We start from the raw sequence: 17,346 nt of genomic DNA, 5'->3' as shown, positions 1-17,346 counted from the left end.
TTGACCATAGAATATTTTAATTCAGAAAGGAGCCATAGCTGTTTACCAACATTGAAAATATTTTTCTCTTGTAGGAACCCTGGTGATGTTCTTGAAACATTTAATTTCTTGGAAAATGCAGATGATAGTGATGAGGAAGAAGAGAGTGACATGATAGAAGATATTGCAGATGGAAAAGAAAAACACCGGATAAATAAAAAACACAAAGTAAAAAAAAGTCTTCGTTTTATTGTTTTGTTGTTCAACCCAACAGCACAGATAGGGTCATCTTATTACCACTGTCAGTACACAGCTAGTAATCCAACAGATTTTGGAATAAAGTTATTTGAACCTACTTGAAGAGTTTTAAGACTGTAACTTCTGCAATGCTTCCCTGAACTGAGGTAAAGCAGGCTGAAAATAACTGCCTGGAATAGGTACATAATGTATTGAAATGTCGAACATATAATGCTCCCTTATATCTGTTCAGATGGTTGAAAGTCAATATGGCATGGTGATTGAGTACTGAACTAGGATTGGAAAGACCCTGGTTTTAATCCCCACTCAGCTATGAGGTTCACTGGGTGGCCTACAGTAATCTCTGTTTTCGTCTAATCTCCTTTACAGTGCTGTGAAGATATATACTAGGGTGGGGGAGATGACAGTGTGCACTATCTTGAACTTTGAGGAAAGCGGGTGATATAAATGAACTAAGTAAACTTTTTTGTGTGTGTGCACATCACAGTAACCCATAGTTCAGTGCTACATGCACAAGCTACAGTGAGCCTTGCTTTTAGATCCACAAAGGCCGCATACAGTGACTTTTCCCAGTGTTTCACATATTTGTAGATGAAATAGTCAAGCACTAGACAATGATCAATAGTAGAGTGACCAGGTGTAAAGCCGGCTTGTTCAATCTCTAATAAGTCATTGTGGTCCACCCATTCACACAATTTTAGGCCCAGGTGTTTTGTATATAATTTGCAGATCACGTTCAAGAGACTCATTGGTCTATAATTAGATGGATCAGAGGGGTTACCCTTTCTAAATATAGGAACAAATATGGCCAACCCCCAATCTTTAGGAATTTGGGCTGAGGCATCTATATACGCAAACAGATTTGTGAGGACCGGAGCCCACCAATTTATTTGTGATTTTATAATTTCCGCAACAATGAAATCACTTCCTGGAGCTTTACCAGATTTCATTTGTAATATTAGAGAAGAGACTTCAGACTCAGAAATTGGGGGCCACAATGGAGAGTTATCCAAAAAGATAGCAAACGACGCAGGGTGCTCGTGATCCCTAAGCAACGCACTATAGTGCTCTTCCCATACATCTGCAGGGATTGTTATAGGCGTATTGTACGCTTTGGTTTGGTTAGAGATAATCTTCCAGAAATTAAGACTTGCACAGGATGGCAGACTTTCCAATGGAATTCCAGTTCAAAAAGGGGTCAGACAAGGATGTTTACTGGCTCCATTTTTATTTAACATCTATGTTAATTCCTTAATCACATGTTTGCATGTTTGCACACCCATCTGTGTTTTCCAGTGGCAGAAAAGTTCCAATTTTAATTGGAAACACAATTGGAATACGAAGGGAAATGCCATAGATCAAACTAAGAACTTCCAATATTTAGACATCACCACCTCTTACAATGCCAAATTCTCAGTACATTTGACCGCATCAGCCACCTTAGCAGAAAGAAGTGCTAACGCCATTCTTAGACTATGGAAGTGGAGTGTGCCTTGCCCTCCCCTCATGTGGCTGACAGGAGAAGTTTGAAAGCTTATGCATCTGCTTTTACGTGGTTTCCTGTTTTGCCCAGTCTAGCAACTCTGATTTACACTAGTTATGGTGAGCTTCAACAAGCCAGATTTAAAACAGAGATTTGAAGTTGTCTTGCTTGAAATTAGCCTTCATCACAGTTTGTTGCACCAGACAACACAGCAGTTAAAGGAAAGTAAAAACAGTAGCTTATGAACGCCTTCTAAGTGGGGAGAGGAGAGTGTCTGGTTCCCCATGCTCATGCACATTTGCAGCACTGTCCAATCCACTGGTAGGGAATCAAAAACTGATTAAATGAAGAAAAAATTGAGTGAGGGGTTAATAATATGGAGGCATCAATAGTAAAAAGGGTTCTCTACTACAATCACAAACCTGTGTTTTCAGATAGTGTGTCTCCTTATTGGCACTGAAACAATTCTTTGCAGATTTTAACTTCATATACATAGCTGTAGAGTAACAGCACAATTTAATCTTCCATATTTATTATTTTATTTGTATATTGCCCATCATCTGACCTTCACATAGTGGTTCACAACCCAAAATACATAACACAAACAAACAAACAAAACCTTTCTACAAACACACATAATGGATAAAGTGCATTTGATGCATTGTACTTTATTTTAGACAAAATGAAACTTGTATTCAGAAGTACACCAAATGGCAGTCTTGGGGGAGAACCTAAAAAACATAGTTTCTCAAGGCATATTGTCCCTAAAACTGATTATGTCACAATCTACTTTAGATTGGAAATGAAGGGCTAGCGGCTGACCTAACAGATGATCCAGACACAGAAGAAGCCTTGAAAGAGTTTGATTTCTTGGTAACTGCAGAAGATGGAGAGGGAGCCGGAGAGGCAAGGAGTTCAGGAGATGGGACAGAATGGGGTAAGAAATGTAAAGAAACAATCACATAAAACTAATTAACTGTGTGCGCACATATGCATCAAAACCAAAAACTGAATTATTTGTGGTATTCAGATGGTATAGAAAAGGAAAGAAAAAAGAATGAATGGTAGATTTCATACTCTTTAATTACAAAAGTCTAAATCTATTCAGATTTAAGTTTGACCTCTGTTTCTGCTTGTATTCCATTTCCTTGTGTGCTCTTATTTCTTAGAATTTTAGCCTAAGTTATCCTATAGCTTCCATTCTTTCCTTGCTTAAGCAGATAATAAATTTTCCAATCATTTGGGTGGTTTTTTAAATAAGTGATTTGTTTTTTGTTTTAAGAATCTACATCACTATTTTATTTGTTTAAGATAAACTAATACTTGAAGCAGATGGTGCATTTACTGTTGACAAGACCGGCAGCTTAGTATTCTAAATTGGTTATCTTTTCCCAGAATATATAATGAATTTTAAAATAATGTAATAATATAAATAGTAAAAAGACATGCTTACATGGAAGTTCCATTGAAATCAGTAGGATCAAGGTGCCTGTGGTTACAAACAATGTATCATAAGTGAGAACACTGTAGATGCATTGTGTAATTTAAAGTAAGCTATTTGTTGCAAAGACAGCACTTATTTATGTGCTTTTATTCCCTAATTTGCAAATAGTAAAATTTATTTCCTGAATTCAATTCACTTGCCCCAATTCAGAGAACTCCACATATAACAAAAGGCTACAAAAGTGTTTGCAGTCTGTTCTACACTTATTTGGAAGTGTAGAGCTGAACGTCTTTTTAATCTGTTAACAATGTAGGCTTGTGCTGCTCAAAACACCCAGGATGTTAAATGTAAGGGTCTTTCCCCACTTTCTACTGTCCTAGAAATTGAGTTATGAGCATGCTAAAATGTTTCTGTACATTGATTAATTTATCTGGATTTGTGTGGCAAACTTGGCTTTATAACATAAAACTTCTCTTTTTGAACTAGCGGTATTAATATTTGTATTGAGCTGTAGCGCTTCAATCAAGAGTTCAGAATGCTGAGATAGAAAGATCAAACACTAATTTGATCCACCATTTATATAAAAAGTTAGGCCACTGTTTAGATGTTTGTCTAAAAGTCATGGAACAAGTCTTATGCCAAGATGCTTGGCTGACTCCAGACTTCATGCTGGCGGGAGCATCCCACTGGGATTGTAAACTGCAGAGCCATACTTATTTAGGTGGCAAAAAGTAGTGATCCAGTTCAGTCTGCTTGATATTTCATAATGCCATATCTTCACGATCATTGTCCAGATTCCTGTATCTTTTAGATTTTCCTATCACACTGATAGGCAACTGTTCCCATTTTTGAGCAATACTGTCTTAATGAGCACTCACTCTTCCCAGCTGTGTAATGGTTTTCACGTTGACCTCTGGCCCTTGGCTGAGAACCTCAGAATGGGAAGCCTTATGCCCAATCCTCCAGCTAAGCTGCAGGTTTACATACATCTATGTGTGGGCAGCAGAGGAGACAGACACTGAAAAGCTCAGCAGTCCCAGCCATGCCCTTCCTGCAGTCAACAGAGTTTGGTGCAAGGGGTGCTCCTGTCAGCAGGTGGGAGGTTCTCTGCTTTGTCTGCAGCTCTTTGTGCCACTTCTGACACTGCTCCAGAGGCTTGGGGGACCCTCCAGAGCTGTGTAGGAAGGTGGCACTGGGGGCTGCAGAGGTTGGGGGAAATCAGCAGAGTCAGGCAGGTAAGCAGCTTTCCCCCATTGTATCAAAAGCAATCTATGAGCATAAGGAGCCCTTTCCGTGTATGGAAGGTGAAGCTTGGCTCCAAATATTAGCAATGCCATTTGAAACACAAAGATAAAATTTCCTGTTGGGTTTGCTGATTTTTCTTTTAAGTGGGGTTTCTGCCACATCTGTTACTTGTGCCTGTTTCGGCACATATATTGTGATTTATTTATTTATTTATTTTTGATAATGAGGGTTCAAGTACCACTTGGGCAGCAATCTACCTTTTCTCCTAGTATTGTCTGTCTCCCACCCCCCGGGTGGGGAACCATACTTGTGCTCAGTGAAATTCTCCTGGTGGATGAAAGGAGCTAGTCACAACTGGGTTAATGTTTCCAGCTGGCCTAGACAGGAAGCTCTTCAAGTAATTTGCTTGTACTCCTCATCTCTTCTAGGGTTCAGTTTAGTTTCCTATCCGACTCAGGACAGAAGTTGATTTTTCTCATCTTGCCTATCCATAACAAATTTAAACTACATCCCCCCTATTTTTCACAGCTCCTCTGTTTTTAGCTCCTTTATTTTTCCAGCTCCTTCTTTAAAAAAGTTTTTTTCCCCTTGAGACTTGGCTTTACCTCCCACTGCATGCCTCCCCATCTGTTGTTATTCTTTGGACTCTGTTTGGATACTTGTTTGGAGGGAACAAGGATTGGCCCTGGTTTAGAGTTTTTTATAGTGCCTGGATCCTCCAAACCACTTATTCTTGTTGTAAAGATCATATTCAGTAGTTTTCTAAAGCATCTTTCAAGGTTGGGACAAAAAATGAAAGTGAGGTGAATGAAATGAAATGAAAGTCTCCTGCAAGAGAGGAGGAGCAGCACATGCAAATTACATGAAGAGTTTCCTATCTAGCTTTATTGGAGGCATTTGCCCAGCGGTGGCTGGCTCTCTTTATCTTCCCAAGAAGTGACCTTCATGACAAACAGAATTTGTAATAAAGAAAATGGATAGTTGATTTTCACACATTTCTCCTTCCCCATTCAATCCCCTGAAAAGGTGTTGCTGGGAGCTGCAGGGGGAATCTGTTCTCCCTTTCTCCTGTGGGGAGTCTCTGTTGAATCCCACACCCCTCTACCATATCTCACGTAGTTCAGGAGAGTTCTCTGATTCTCAGGAGAGGCTTTTTTGGAAACTGCGGGGAACGAAGGTCTCCTACTGCCAGACCCTTTATTTAAGAGCATCTTAAGATCAAAGCCATTGAATGTGTTGCCACTTCAGATTGTTTTCTTGATGCCCACATAAATCCGCACATAGGGAGTTACCGGTAATCCTTTATTTTTTAAAAAATTGAGCAAAATCTAATGAAATTGACTCTTTCCTAATTCATGCCGGGTGGGAAGAACTCGTTGAATTAAGTAGAGCTGCTTCTTCATCACTAGAACGTAGGCTTTACAAATCAGATAAATTTGATCAGTTAACTAGAATTGTATCGTTATTAGTATAAAAGCATAGGAATCTGTCAGACCAACAATCCATCTAGCACAATTTTGTCTATAATTAATGTCAGCAGCTCTTTGGGGTTTCAGGCAGGAAGTATTTTACAGCCTGTGCGGCAGGTGCTGGGGACTGAATCTGTGACCCTCTGCATGTGACGCAGATGTTCTGCCACTGAGCTGTGACGCTTTCCCATTCCATTGGTAGTACTCAGTGTACTCAGCACCAGAAACGGTTTAGTCATGCTGGCCACATGACCCGGAAAGCTGTCTGCAAACAAATGCTGGCTCTCTCTGCCTGAAAGGAGATGAGCACTGCACCCCATAGTCAAATTTAACAGGACTTAACCATCCAGGGGTCCTTTACCTTTATGTTTACTTACCTACTCAGTGTAAGGAACAAAGGGGAGAGAAAAGTGAATAAATTTGTTTCAGCATCCACCCTGTGCCTTTCACATTGCTGTCTTGGTGAAGTCCTAGCACCTTTCCCAAATAATCCTGTGGCAGCAAGAAAAGTCTTGTATATTGCAAAATGATTCATTTCATTCAGTTAGCATGTGATCTCAGTCCATGCTTGCTTCCTTGTCTGCCAACAGGTATTGGTTGTTGTAATAGACTTTATTCAGCAGATACTTGAATAGTACCGTATGTTTGCCACCAATTGGAATTGCTTATTGGGAATCCATTCCTTAGGTGTTTCTAGTGGCAGCTTTTGTGCTCTTTTAATGAGATTTTATCCCATGCTCAGGCAACTATAAAAATGCAGTCTTCCTTCAGTGAGCCATGGTTAAGCCCAGTGTGTAAACATCATTCCTACAGTCAGGTGGGGATCATCATAATTTAATTTAATTTAATGGTCGATTTCTAGTTAAGAGGAAGCAACATTAAAGTGTCCCTCTGAACACCTGTTATTAAATATAGCATTTAAATTGATGTTCTGATCCTAAATAACTTACTCACTTGAAGCAGAAATATTATCATAACATTTGGTTAAAACTTTTGAGACTATTCAGATCACACTTCTTGTTTTGATGTGGACCCCTCTAATTTTACATCACCAGCTATCTGCTCCTTCATAAGTAGCTGGATATAGCGCCAAATGATAGTGGGTAGTGGCTCTTTTTTGTTTGTTTGAACCCAGCCAGGTTCTATCTTGCAGAATCTCCTAGTTCCCTAGTCAGCTTCTTCCCACAGTAAGATAGTCGGAGAAGGAAGTGCACACCTACTCTTAAACTTATAATGTGTATTATCCTTGAAGTGTGAACTATCTTGAAAACAGGAATAGAGACTGAATAAAACAAAAAAGTACTTCATTGTGTAGGAAAGAAATGAGGTACTTAGGCTTGCTTGCCTACACAATATTAATAGGAATGCTGGCTGGGAACTTCTAAGTTGCAACCTAATCCTTTATATACTTAGCAAGGAGCAGGAGTAAGGCAGTGAGGAGGAGCCACAGCTGCACACCTGGCTTTCCAGCAGCAGAGAGCTTGGAGCTGTGTGGTTGCAGTAGGGCTGCAGTGCCTCTAAACTCCACTGATCTGCCCACTTTGCATTGACTTCACTTGCCTCTTCGAGGAGACCAGCTGTGTGGTGCCACCACTCCTCACTGACTGCTCCTGGAAGTAAGTACTGTTGAGTTCAATAGGGATTAGTTCCAAGTAAGTAGAGCACAAGCATTAATGTTACAAAAATCCACCTTGGATCATGATTTACTGGTACGTTAAACTATTTATATTTCATATGCTCAGAACATACCTATCTGCGACCTTGCTGTAGAATGGAAGTGAGCTCTCTTTCCTTACATGCTTTCTGAACTAAGTGTGCCTATGCTAATTCTTTTAAGATAACACCATACCCAAACTTATTTCATACAGACTCAGTGTCTTCAGTGGAAGTTCTATGCAATGTGTTTTATAATCTGGGTATAAATGCTTGAATGTTCATTACTTAAATTATAAAAGTAGACAAGCCTATTCTTCCATCACTTTATTTTTTTCCAGAATTTGTCATGACTGGTTGAGTTGCAGCATACATTGAACTGGTGTACTTTTTTAATTAGAAAAAGGAAAAAGGAAACTATGAATTTCGTTAATGTTTTTAATAACTTGAAACAGAAGAAAACTTTCCCTTTATGATGATTTAGATGTCTTTTAGCACTACTAGATCTTATTGCATGTAGAGCAAGACCGGAGGAGAAATGCATGGTAGTTTTCATGAACAAAATGGTGCTGACACTTAATTCAGTTGCACATTCATGAGTTGTATTGCATGGAAAATATTGATTTGCTTATTTAAGTCTGGCTGAATAATTTGTTAATATTGTCTTACTAAAGATGCAGTAATTTCATACATTAGCATTAATCCTTTAATTTTTTTCATATCAGTGAATGCAAAGAAGTTTTTCTTCTTTACTGTTAACAAATTATAATGTGTGAGGAATATTTATTTTTACCAAAAGGGAAGCACTTTGCAAAATAGTAACAAACTGCACCTTTATAATACTGAAATGTAACTGAATAACATTTTGTATTGATGATTAACCTATAACACTCACAGACAGCTTGCATTGCCAACTGCTGATTATTTTTGTTTCAATAATATGCTGCATGTAGACAAAGATGACCTGTCCCCAACTGCTGAGGTTTGGGATGTAGACCAGGGACTAATAAGTAAACTGAAGGAACAGTACAAGAAGGAACGAAAGGGGAAGAAAGGGGTAAAGAGTAAGTGCAGATTCTGAATTTTGACAGGTTTTTTTTTAAAAAAAATGTGTTCTGTTTTTACTGCTCCATTTTAACACTTTGCTATTTGGGGGGCAACCAACTTTAACTTTCCAACAGATAAATATGCAAATCAGAACCATCTCAAATGAAATTTAAATATGCTAACCTGGTGAGGGGAGCAGGAGGTGGACCAGTTGCTTAAGCATTGCTTAGGAACAATTTGGAAAGATAATGAGAACTTGAAACCTGATACAAATTAATAGTATTGTGTCTTCCTTTGTCTGTTTGCCAAAGTTAGTAGAGTTGTTTTTTTAAGGACTTTGAGGAAACAAGAGAGCTTTCTGTCTGTGAAAAGTATTTCTAACAACAGTCTGCAGATTTTGGCTTGGCTTACTAATTAAGGACTAGTACTAGGACTTGGGAGGAGCCATATCTCATTGCACTTCACACTGCTACTGCTAAAATATCACATGAAGTGAAGTGGGAATCAAACCGTCCCGCAAATCCTTGTGCTTGCAGAGGGCTTGGAGGGACATTATCTTTTCTACCAGTTTGTGCTGACTTTGAAGAATGAAAGTAGCAAAAGGGAACCTGAAGAAGGGGCTGAGCTTTGCCTGTGGCTTTGCCAACAGCACGAAGAGTCTCGTGCTGCTTCTGCAAAAGCCACCCAGAAGTAAGAGTTTTATCCTTTCTCTGCTGTTCATGGAGAACTCTGGGAAAAGGATAGTTGTCAGTGCAGAAGGAGCTGTTCCTATTGATGATCAAGCAAGTCTGTTTGAGTAGCCCTGGCAGCTAATGTTGTAGCTTAATTTTCACCATGTTGAGTGTGAGACTGATAAGTTCAGCATCTTCTTCTTCCCTCAGACACTACTGGGATGACAAGAGTCTGCAGCAGTCATGTGTTTTTTAATCTGAGAATCTCAGTGATTCTCAAACTGGGCAGTGGTGGAATACACAATAAGAACTTGAAACGGGGAAAGGATGACAAGAGTCTGCAGCAGTCATGTGTTTTTTAATCTGAGAATCTCAGTGATTCTCAAACTGGGCAGTGGTGGAATACACAATAAGAACTTGAAACGGGGAAAGGATCCTGCAGCATAGATGCTTCCCTCCCAGGAGCAATTATTTAGCACTGTAATCACCAAACCTGCTGTGATAACCATAGAAGCTGCAGAAAGGCAAGGAGCAGATCGGAGCTTCTAGCCACATCAACTGCTATCTTCTTGCCAACTAGTTTGAGATGACCTATTCTAGTTCTCATTCTGGCAGTGTTGGATTACAGTACTTCACCAGTCCACAGATTCTTAAACACATCAGTTTCCAAGATTTCTGTTCATTCATATTCTGCAGCAATAGTTTGGAGCACTTGGAACATAGCCAGGGTTTTTAAGCCAGGGTTTGAGAAATGCTGCCCAGCCAGATAATGTTTGTGAGGAAATGTTGGTCAGGATAGACTTAAGGCAGAAGAAGCAGAAATGTAAAATATATACAGGGGGCAAATCCAACACTGTGTGAACTGTCTTCCTCGCCCCTTGCCCCCAAATCTGCTACAGAATGCTCACCAACCTTCTGAAACAGATTTTTGAGGTTGCACGGAGGTCTGTAGGGGGGGGGGGGAGGTGGAGAGAGAAAGGTGAAAGCAAATATCTCTTTTGCTCACACATTAGATATAACCATCAGTCTGTAGATTTGATATTGTAGCCCAGTCATACCGGTAATTGTGTACTCAGAAGTTAAACCCATCAGTGAGATTTTCTTCTACAAATGCATGCATAGGAATGCTGTTATCAAAACATATCTTTTGTACTTTTTTGGCAAAATATTGGTGCTAGATTGGCTTTGTATGCAAACATTTAACACTATAAATAGATTTGTGCATGCATTTTTTTTTCATTTTTAAAAAAAGTGTTGCATGTTCTCTGCATTATATGCTTAATCCAATACTAAATACTTTATTCTGAATGGGTCTTTCTTGCCTCCTCAGGAAATGCCCCATGCCCATTATATAACTCCATCCTGTGCTGACCAATACAGAGACGTCTGTTGTAAAGTTATTACGGAGCTGCAATATATGTTTGGAGACAGACTCCGCTTCCACGTCAAACTATTTTGCAGCATATATATTTAAAGTATATAGGATAAAATGTTGGACTAATGAACCGTTTTTGCAGTAAGGTGTCTTATTTCCTCACAAACATTAATGAAATGGTGTACATGTTGCAAATCCGCAGAAAGCCAAAAAATGTAGAGAGGTTCAGAACAGCTGGATATTTCGGGCACAGCTGTTTTCATTGGTGCTAGGGAATCAGTGTCCTCTGCTTGTAATATTCCCAGGTGATGCTGCTACTAAAATAACTTCAAGCTTTTCAACAGAAAAAAAAATCAATAGGATGCATCTGATTTATTAAAGAAAAATGTCTTTATATAAAAATGCATATCCTTCCTTTTCCCAACAGAACCAAGGCAGCCAATACCACAAAGAATGCAACTGTACTAGAACAGTAATACAAAAATGGTTCTTCACATTTTGATTTGATCTCTACATAACAAATAGTTGGAACTTCCAGTGACTGCCTCTGAAAATGTTAATAGGTAGAAGATAGCATGATGATATGTCAGTTTTATATTGATTTAAATGTGACAAGTACAGGGTTTGCTCTTGGGTTTCACCAATTGGGTAACCTGACTTGTAAAATATGTTCATTCACACCCCTATTCTTGCTAGTGTTGTTTACAGTACACTCCTGGAATTCAGAGAACATTCAGATGTACCACATTTCCCAAGTAAAGATTACACCACTTCATAACACAGGGCTTCAGGTCTCATTTAAGAATCATAGCAACTATAGAGTTGCTGTCATGGAACACAATAATCTCTGTTTCTACCCATATCCCATATCATCTCTTTGTTCAGACAGAATTACTGGGCAAAGTGAGACCCACTTCAAATCCTTAGAAACTAGCTTATCTGAACTTATCTGAAGAAGTGTGCATGCACACGAAAGCTCATACCAATGACAAACTTAGTTGGTCTCTAAGGTGCTACTGGAAGGATTATATATATATATATATATTTCCCCGACTGTGTCAGACCAACAGGGCTACCTACCTGTAATTAGAAACTAGCATTTAGGGTATGATTGACCACCCCCTGATTCTACCTACTCTGTAAAGTTCCTTTCCCTGGTTTGCCAGCATTCTTGCATTCTTTTTCTTGAGACAGTTGGCAACTGCCATAAGACTAGGCTGTGTGTTCTATTTACAACACAGGCTTATGATTACTCAAGGTCCTGGTTTTAAAATGATTAGCACTTTAGAGTTCATAGTCTGCAGCTCTCCTCTGGTTCATCTCACTGTTCAGATATGCTTGCAGGTGTCTCTCAACTCCTTGTCACAAGAGCAACTGTGTCCTTCCAAGTTTGTGCTGTCCATCATTTTTTCTCAGTATAGAAGTGGAAAAACCATATCTTGTATAGTTTCAGAAAAGTGCAAAGATGATAAAAGTTTCAATATTAGATAAAACCATTAAAAGCTTGGTGAGGGTGACCCATGTTCTTTCTAAATGAAAGGGCTGTTCATAATTTTGGTCTAGTAACTAAAAGCTGGTTTGTCTTTTGTCATTTAAACATACTGCCAGTGGGAGGAGGCATGGACACGGGGTAAAAGTGAAAACTAGTGCAAAGAGGGACCACAAAATAGAAGTGAGTAGTAGTGTCATCAGAAATGGGGTTGGGAAGGTGAAAAGCAACTTAGCAGTTGCATGGAGTGGGAAGGGGAATGTAGTGAGTTAATGTGCGGGGAATGGAAGGGGTGTTGGCAACTCGAGTATGTACATATATAGCACTTTTTGAGTGTCAGTAAAAAATGGCATAGTCTTTTATTTTGCTTTGTGTAGAATAACTCCATCTTTTGTAATATAAGGACATTGTGTTTTATTTAGTGGTAAAACTTGGATCAGTAGGGATCTTGAAGTGAAAAGAGTAATTTTAGAATGTATTGGGAAAGGTCATCTGGGCTCCTGTAATGAAGGAATTGTGGTTATTTGGCTAAGAAGAAGAGCTGGTAGTTCTGTTGGCCAAAAACAGACTGAGGAGACTCCACCTCCTATCTCTCTGACTTTCAATCTATGATTATGCTTTATTATTTATGAAAGTTTATTTGGATATTCTGCATTCATTTTAGTTTAAAGCACTTTATAGGCCAGAGTATTAAATTTGAAGTCAACCTTCCAGATACAAGAATTATTTTATACTACTAAAATTTATTACAACTGTGATAGATGAATATTTTTTAATTGCCCAATTACTTATTTAAAAACACAAAAGGGGAAAGTTAACAGTTTGTTGCCTCCCAGCCACCTATTCACCTGTACTTTTGTCCCTTCTTTTGGTAAGCAAAGTTTGTGCTTTCTTGGTGATGCTAGCTTTTAATATAAATACTGGATTTTTTTTGTCAATATATATATAATTAATATGCATTTGTTCAAGGATTACATTCTTAGGGAATTCAAACATTCAAGCTTCTCTTTTATCTTAAGCACAGCAAATAGCAATTACACAAAGAACAAGTTGGAATCCCTTTTTTTTTTAAAAAAAGAGATCTTTATTCATTTTCCAACACAACATCATGTATCTATAAATATACTCCATCATGTGTCTTATAACGAGATTACATTCAAACAGTAATATTGATTAGCAAACTGGGCATGTAAATGGCTGTCAGGTCAAGCGGTGGCAATCAAATGAACCTTTGCTGCTGACATTAATTTACAGGGGTCAACAGGACTAAACTGCACGACATGATAGCTGATCTGGGCGATGATGAGCTACCCCACATCCCTTCAGGAGTCATTAATCAATCTAGGTCACCCTCTTCTAGAATGACTGATCATGAAGGTGCAAGAGCAGAGGAAGGTACAACAAATTCACCTACTTATTTTATTTTTAGGAGGTTTTCTTTTAAAACCACACTTGTATAGCCCCTCCAAACCAGGACTAACATTTAGATGCCATTGTTGCTGGGCAACATGGCTTTGCCAAAGAATGCCACTTCAGTCCTTTAGCTTTTTTGTCTTGTATAACAGAAATCAATACCCAGATTTTGTATGTTTACTTGATTATAAAGCTTAATAATATAACAGTGGTGAGTAGCAAATATTAAGCAACAATAAGGTAAATTGGTAAATGATACCCTTCTCTGAAGTTTTATTAATTCTACTTTGTTGAGAATATTTTTTTTTTTTAAAAAAACTGTCCTCATCCAAACATATTCCACCAGTGTTGAGTGGAATTTATTTGTGCTTTGCTCACCATCTGAAATAAAATGCTGTTGCCTCAGCATTTTAGCATTGGTAATCAAAGTATGTGTGGTGATGTTTTCAAAATTTCAACATTAGTCCCAGATTTGCTCCTAAAATATTCCCTGAAACAAAGGAAATCCTATCTTAAGGACAGTTCTATCTTAAATATAAAAAATGAGGTTTTCCTTGATATTCTGTGTTGGCCATGCAGAACCCTTAGTATGTGGTGTTTGAACAACGTTTGTGCTTATGCACTGTTACTGTTAGTTGTCCTGGACTCTTTAGTATTGACAGCAAAAGTACCATGCGCAGTCTTGTGCAAATGATACACCATGGGAATCAGTTCTCTCTAAAGATGCACAGAACTACCTGGAAGCAACTCGCCAGCCTGATCCTTTAAAAAAATAAAAGAAATTAGGAAATAAACCATTGGAAGGAGGTAGTCATTTTAATGTAGTGCAGCTGGATGGATCAGTTTATATACATAGATGGACTGGATGAGTGACTTCATTCTCTCACTAGAGTGCAGCATTCCTGCATTTTATGTTGGAATTTTATTCTTTTGGCAAGCTGCATAATGTGGAAAATAGCATGTTGTTTTGAGCTTTGCCTTCCTTTCCCACTGCTAGTTGTATAGTCTATTAACAGCAACAGTAGATTTTTAAAGTCTTGTTTTCTTTTTACTGTATACTGCATGTGTCTGATTCTCCTGGTTATTTTGTTCATTTACTTCTGCTAGAACTTCAGTACCAGGAAAATACAAACTTGACAAAATTTAGGAAATGCAAGAGACTTCCTAATATTGTAGAAAGTCAATGTATTCATTCTAAAAATAATTAATTATTAAATCGCTTGGTCTAAATAACAATTGTGTATGCTTTGAAGACTGATTCCTTCAGATTTGGAAGTAGAGAAAAGTCTGTAGGATAGGTAGCCTGGTGATGTCTGCTTTTGAAAGTAAAGATACAAAGAAAACTAAAATTGAAAATGTGACATGGAATGTTATGCTGGTCCAAAAGCAGCTTAAATTCTCTTAAAAGAAAACAATTTTCTGAAATTGTAAATACATTTAAAAGAGCCACTTCACTGATTTTGAGTAAACTATTGAAAAATAAAGTAGGAATTAGTGAGGAAATCTGGTGGAATGCTGTTCCACTTGAAAACGGCTTTTGCTTGGGGAGTGATTGTCTCTGATTTTCCCTTTCCCTTTCAGCCCCCACGGCCACCTTCCATGCTATTCTTGAGGGTCCCCCAACCCTCTGGAACAGATTTTTTTGGGGGGTGCAGGAGGCTGAAGTAGGAAGGAACAACTGGAGAAAATTCTTATCCCCTTCTCTTAATATAGCATGTGTTGGATTTAAAGCCATTTCACTTCTACTGAATTTCACCCTAGGGTTAAATGAGTAAATGCCTCTTAAGATGAAGATGAAAATCTCTTAATAATCAAGTACAAACACTGTACATTTGCCCTATTAAAACTAAACAAAACTAAACATGATTTAAAAAATATATATTCCATGAGGCAGTAGTTTGGTAATTCTGTACATGCCTTCTGAAGAAGTAAGTCCATTGAGTTCAGTGGGACTTACTCACAGGGATTACATTGTTTACAGAATTGCAGCTATTTTATATTTTCAGTGAAAGGTTATTTGAGGGGGAAAGGCACAAATTTCATTTTGAACAACAGTGCATAATGGCATGTTTGAAAAGGTAAGTGAATATTAAACGAAACTGAAACAGTTCTGATGCGATATTTATCTCTTGCTTATTCATGGTCATTAGTAATAAAAAAACACAGATCAGTAAAATTAATCAAAAGGGGAATCAATGTGTGGAAAGGGAAACAAAAAATTACAGCATTATTATAGTTACAGATGTTAGTGACTACAAATATGTAAGAAGGGATTTATTAGTAGATACTATGTTTTATTGAAGAAATTTAACATATAAATGTAAATGTGCCAATACAAAATATCCTTCTTTTGGGGAATTGTTGAGCTTTAATTCTTCGTTCTTATTAAAATCTTACCAATTCTTTATCTTCAGATCTTAATAAATATTTTTTGTCTCTTGTAGCTGAGCCAATTACGTTTCCATCTGGAGGGGGCAAGTCATTTATTATGGGTTCAGATGACGTTTTGTTAAGTGTTCTGGGCCTTGGGGACCTTGCAGACTTGACTGTAGCTAATGATGCAGATTACAGTTATGATGTAAGTACAACTTTATTTTAAAATAGATCTAACAGTAGTACATTCTTAGAATGTTCCACATAATGTAGGTCTACAGCTATGCACCATGCATATTATTTCATAATCTCCACAATAAAATGTATTAATGACACACACCAGATGAGATTCTTGTAAAATCAACAAGAAACTTACTGTAGTTGGCATTTAGCTATAATATCTTTGTGATATTTACATTGTTTCAAGTGCATCCCGAAAAGGTTTTTATAATCAGAATCCTTAAAAAGTTAGCGAGACACATGCATAGAGTGAGATGATATGAAAGAAAGATGACTCAGGTATGATGTATTGTGTTGTAATAAAGATAGGAATTAGGGGAGGAGAATTAAGAAGGGATATGGAAGCTTGTCTTCTTTAACCATCAGAAATCCTCTCGGGTAGCTTGTGTTTACTAAAACTTCAGGAGGCTGTCATGAATCCTCAACATTTTCTATACAAGCAGCAGATTTTTTAAAAAACCTGCTTTCAAAATGAAAAAAAATGTTATCGGTATCCTTATAAAAATGCAAGAGTTGGTACTGAAGGTCATTCCACAGCATTGCAGTGCAATCCTAGCAGAAGAGATTTCTTGATAACATTTCTTGAACTTATGCTTCAATTTGTGTTCTGTGATACATGTGGCAATGAAGAGTCCACAGCAGACAAGCTTTTAGCCACGTGCCTCTCTTACTTAGATGTTAACAATATGCATTCTCTCTTTAGCTGCCAGCCAACAAAGATGCCTTTCGGAAAACATGGAATCCTAAGTATACGCTACGCAGCCACTTCGATGGAGTGCGGGCATTAGCTTTTCATCCTGTAGAGCCTGTGCTGGTTACGGCCTCTGAGGACCATACCCTAAAACTTTGGAACTTGCAAAAGACAGTTCCTGCCAAAAAGCAAGTATACATTTAGATACTGTCGAGAGAAATTGCTGGAAGTTTCACATTGGGGGAGATCAATTATGCTGACCTCTTTATTTCTGACACCTTTCTTACAGGAGTGCCTCTTTAGATGTGGAACCTATCTACACATTTAGAGCCCATATGTAAGTATCTCCATGTTCTCATATATACATTCCACAGATAGACCACTGCCGGTACACCTAGAACAAACTATGCTTAGCACTCAGGGTTTGTCTGGGGCGAGGTGCTGGTTGGGTCACTGCTGCTTCCTGGGAGATAGGGGGGGGGCAAGTTTGGTTTGGGGCAGATGCACCAACAAGAG

The 17,346-nt window shown here is 38.2% G+C and overlaps 1 protein-coding gene across 4 annotated transcripts in view; it reads left to right on the top strand.

The window, feature by feature from the left end:
- Positions 1-17,346, top strand: part of STRN3 (striatin 3) — a 44,988-nt gene that overhangs the window by 20,969 nt on the left and 6,673 nt on the right. Inside the window, exons 6-12 of one of the 4 annotated variants that reach the window (XM_035110062.3) lie at positions 75-207; positions 2,516-2,657; positions 8,485-8,595; positions 13,368-13,508; positions 15,971-16,104; positions 16,843-17,018; positions 17,120-17,167. In XM_035110062.3, coding sequence (XP_034965953.1) covers positions 75-207; positions 2,516-2,657; positions 8,485-8,595; positions 13,368-13,508; positions 15,971-16,104; positions 16,843-17,018; positions 17,120-17,167 — 885 coding nt within the window. The remainder of the gene's footprint in view (positions 1-74; positions 208-2,515; positions 2,658-8,484; positions 8,596-13,367; positions 13,509-15,970; positions 16,105-16,842; positions 17,019-17,119; positions 17,168-17,346) is intronic. The other 3 variants (XM_035110071.3, XM_088671561.1, XM_035110079.3) reach the window with 3 other exon arrangements.

The sequence above is a fragment of the Zootoca vivipara genome, chromosome 1 (genome assembly GCF_965207765.1).
Source record: "Zootoca vivipara chromosome 1, rZooViv2.hap1.1, whole genome shotgun sequence".
In the NCBI taxonomy this organism is placed as follows: Eukaryota; Metazoa; Chordata; class Lepidosauria; order Squamata; family Lacertidae; genus Zootoca; species Zootoca vivipara.
The sequence above is the reverse complement of the archived record's forward strand: the minus strand, read 5'-3'. Positions and strand labels throughout refer to the sequence as shown.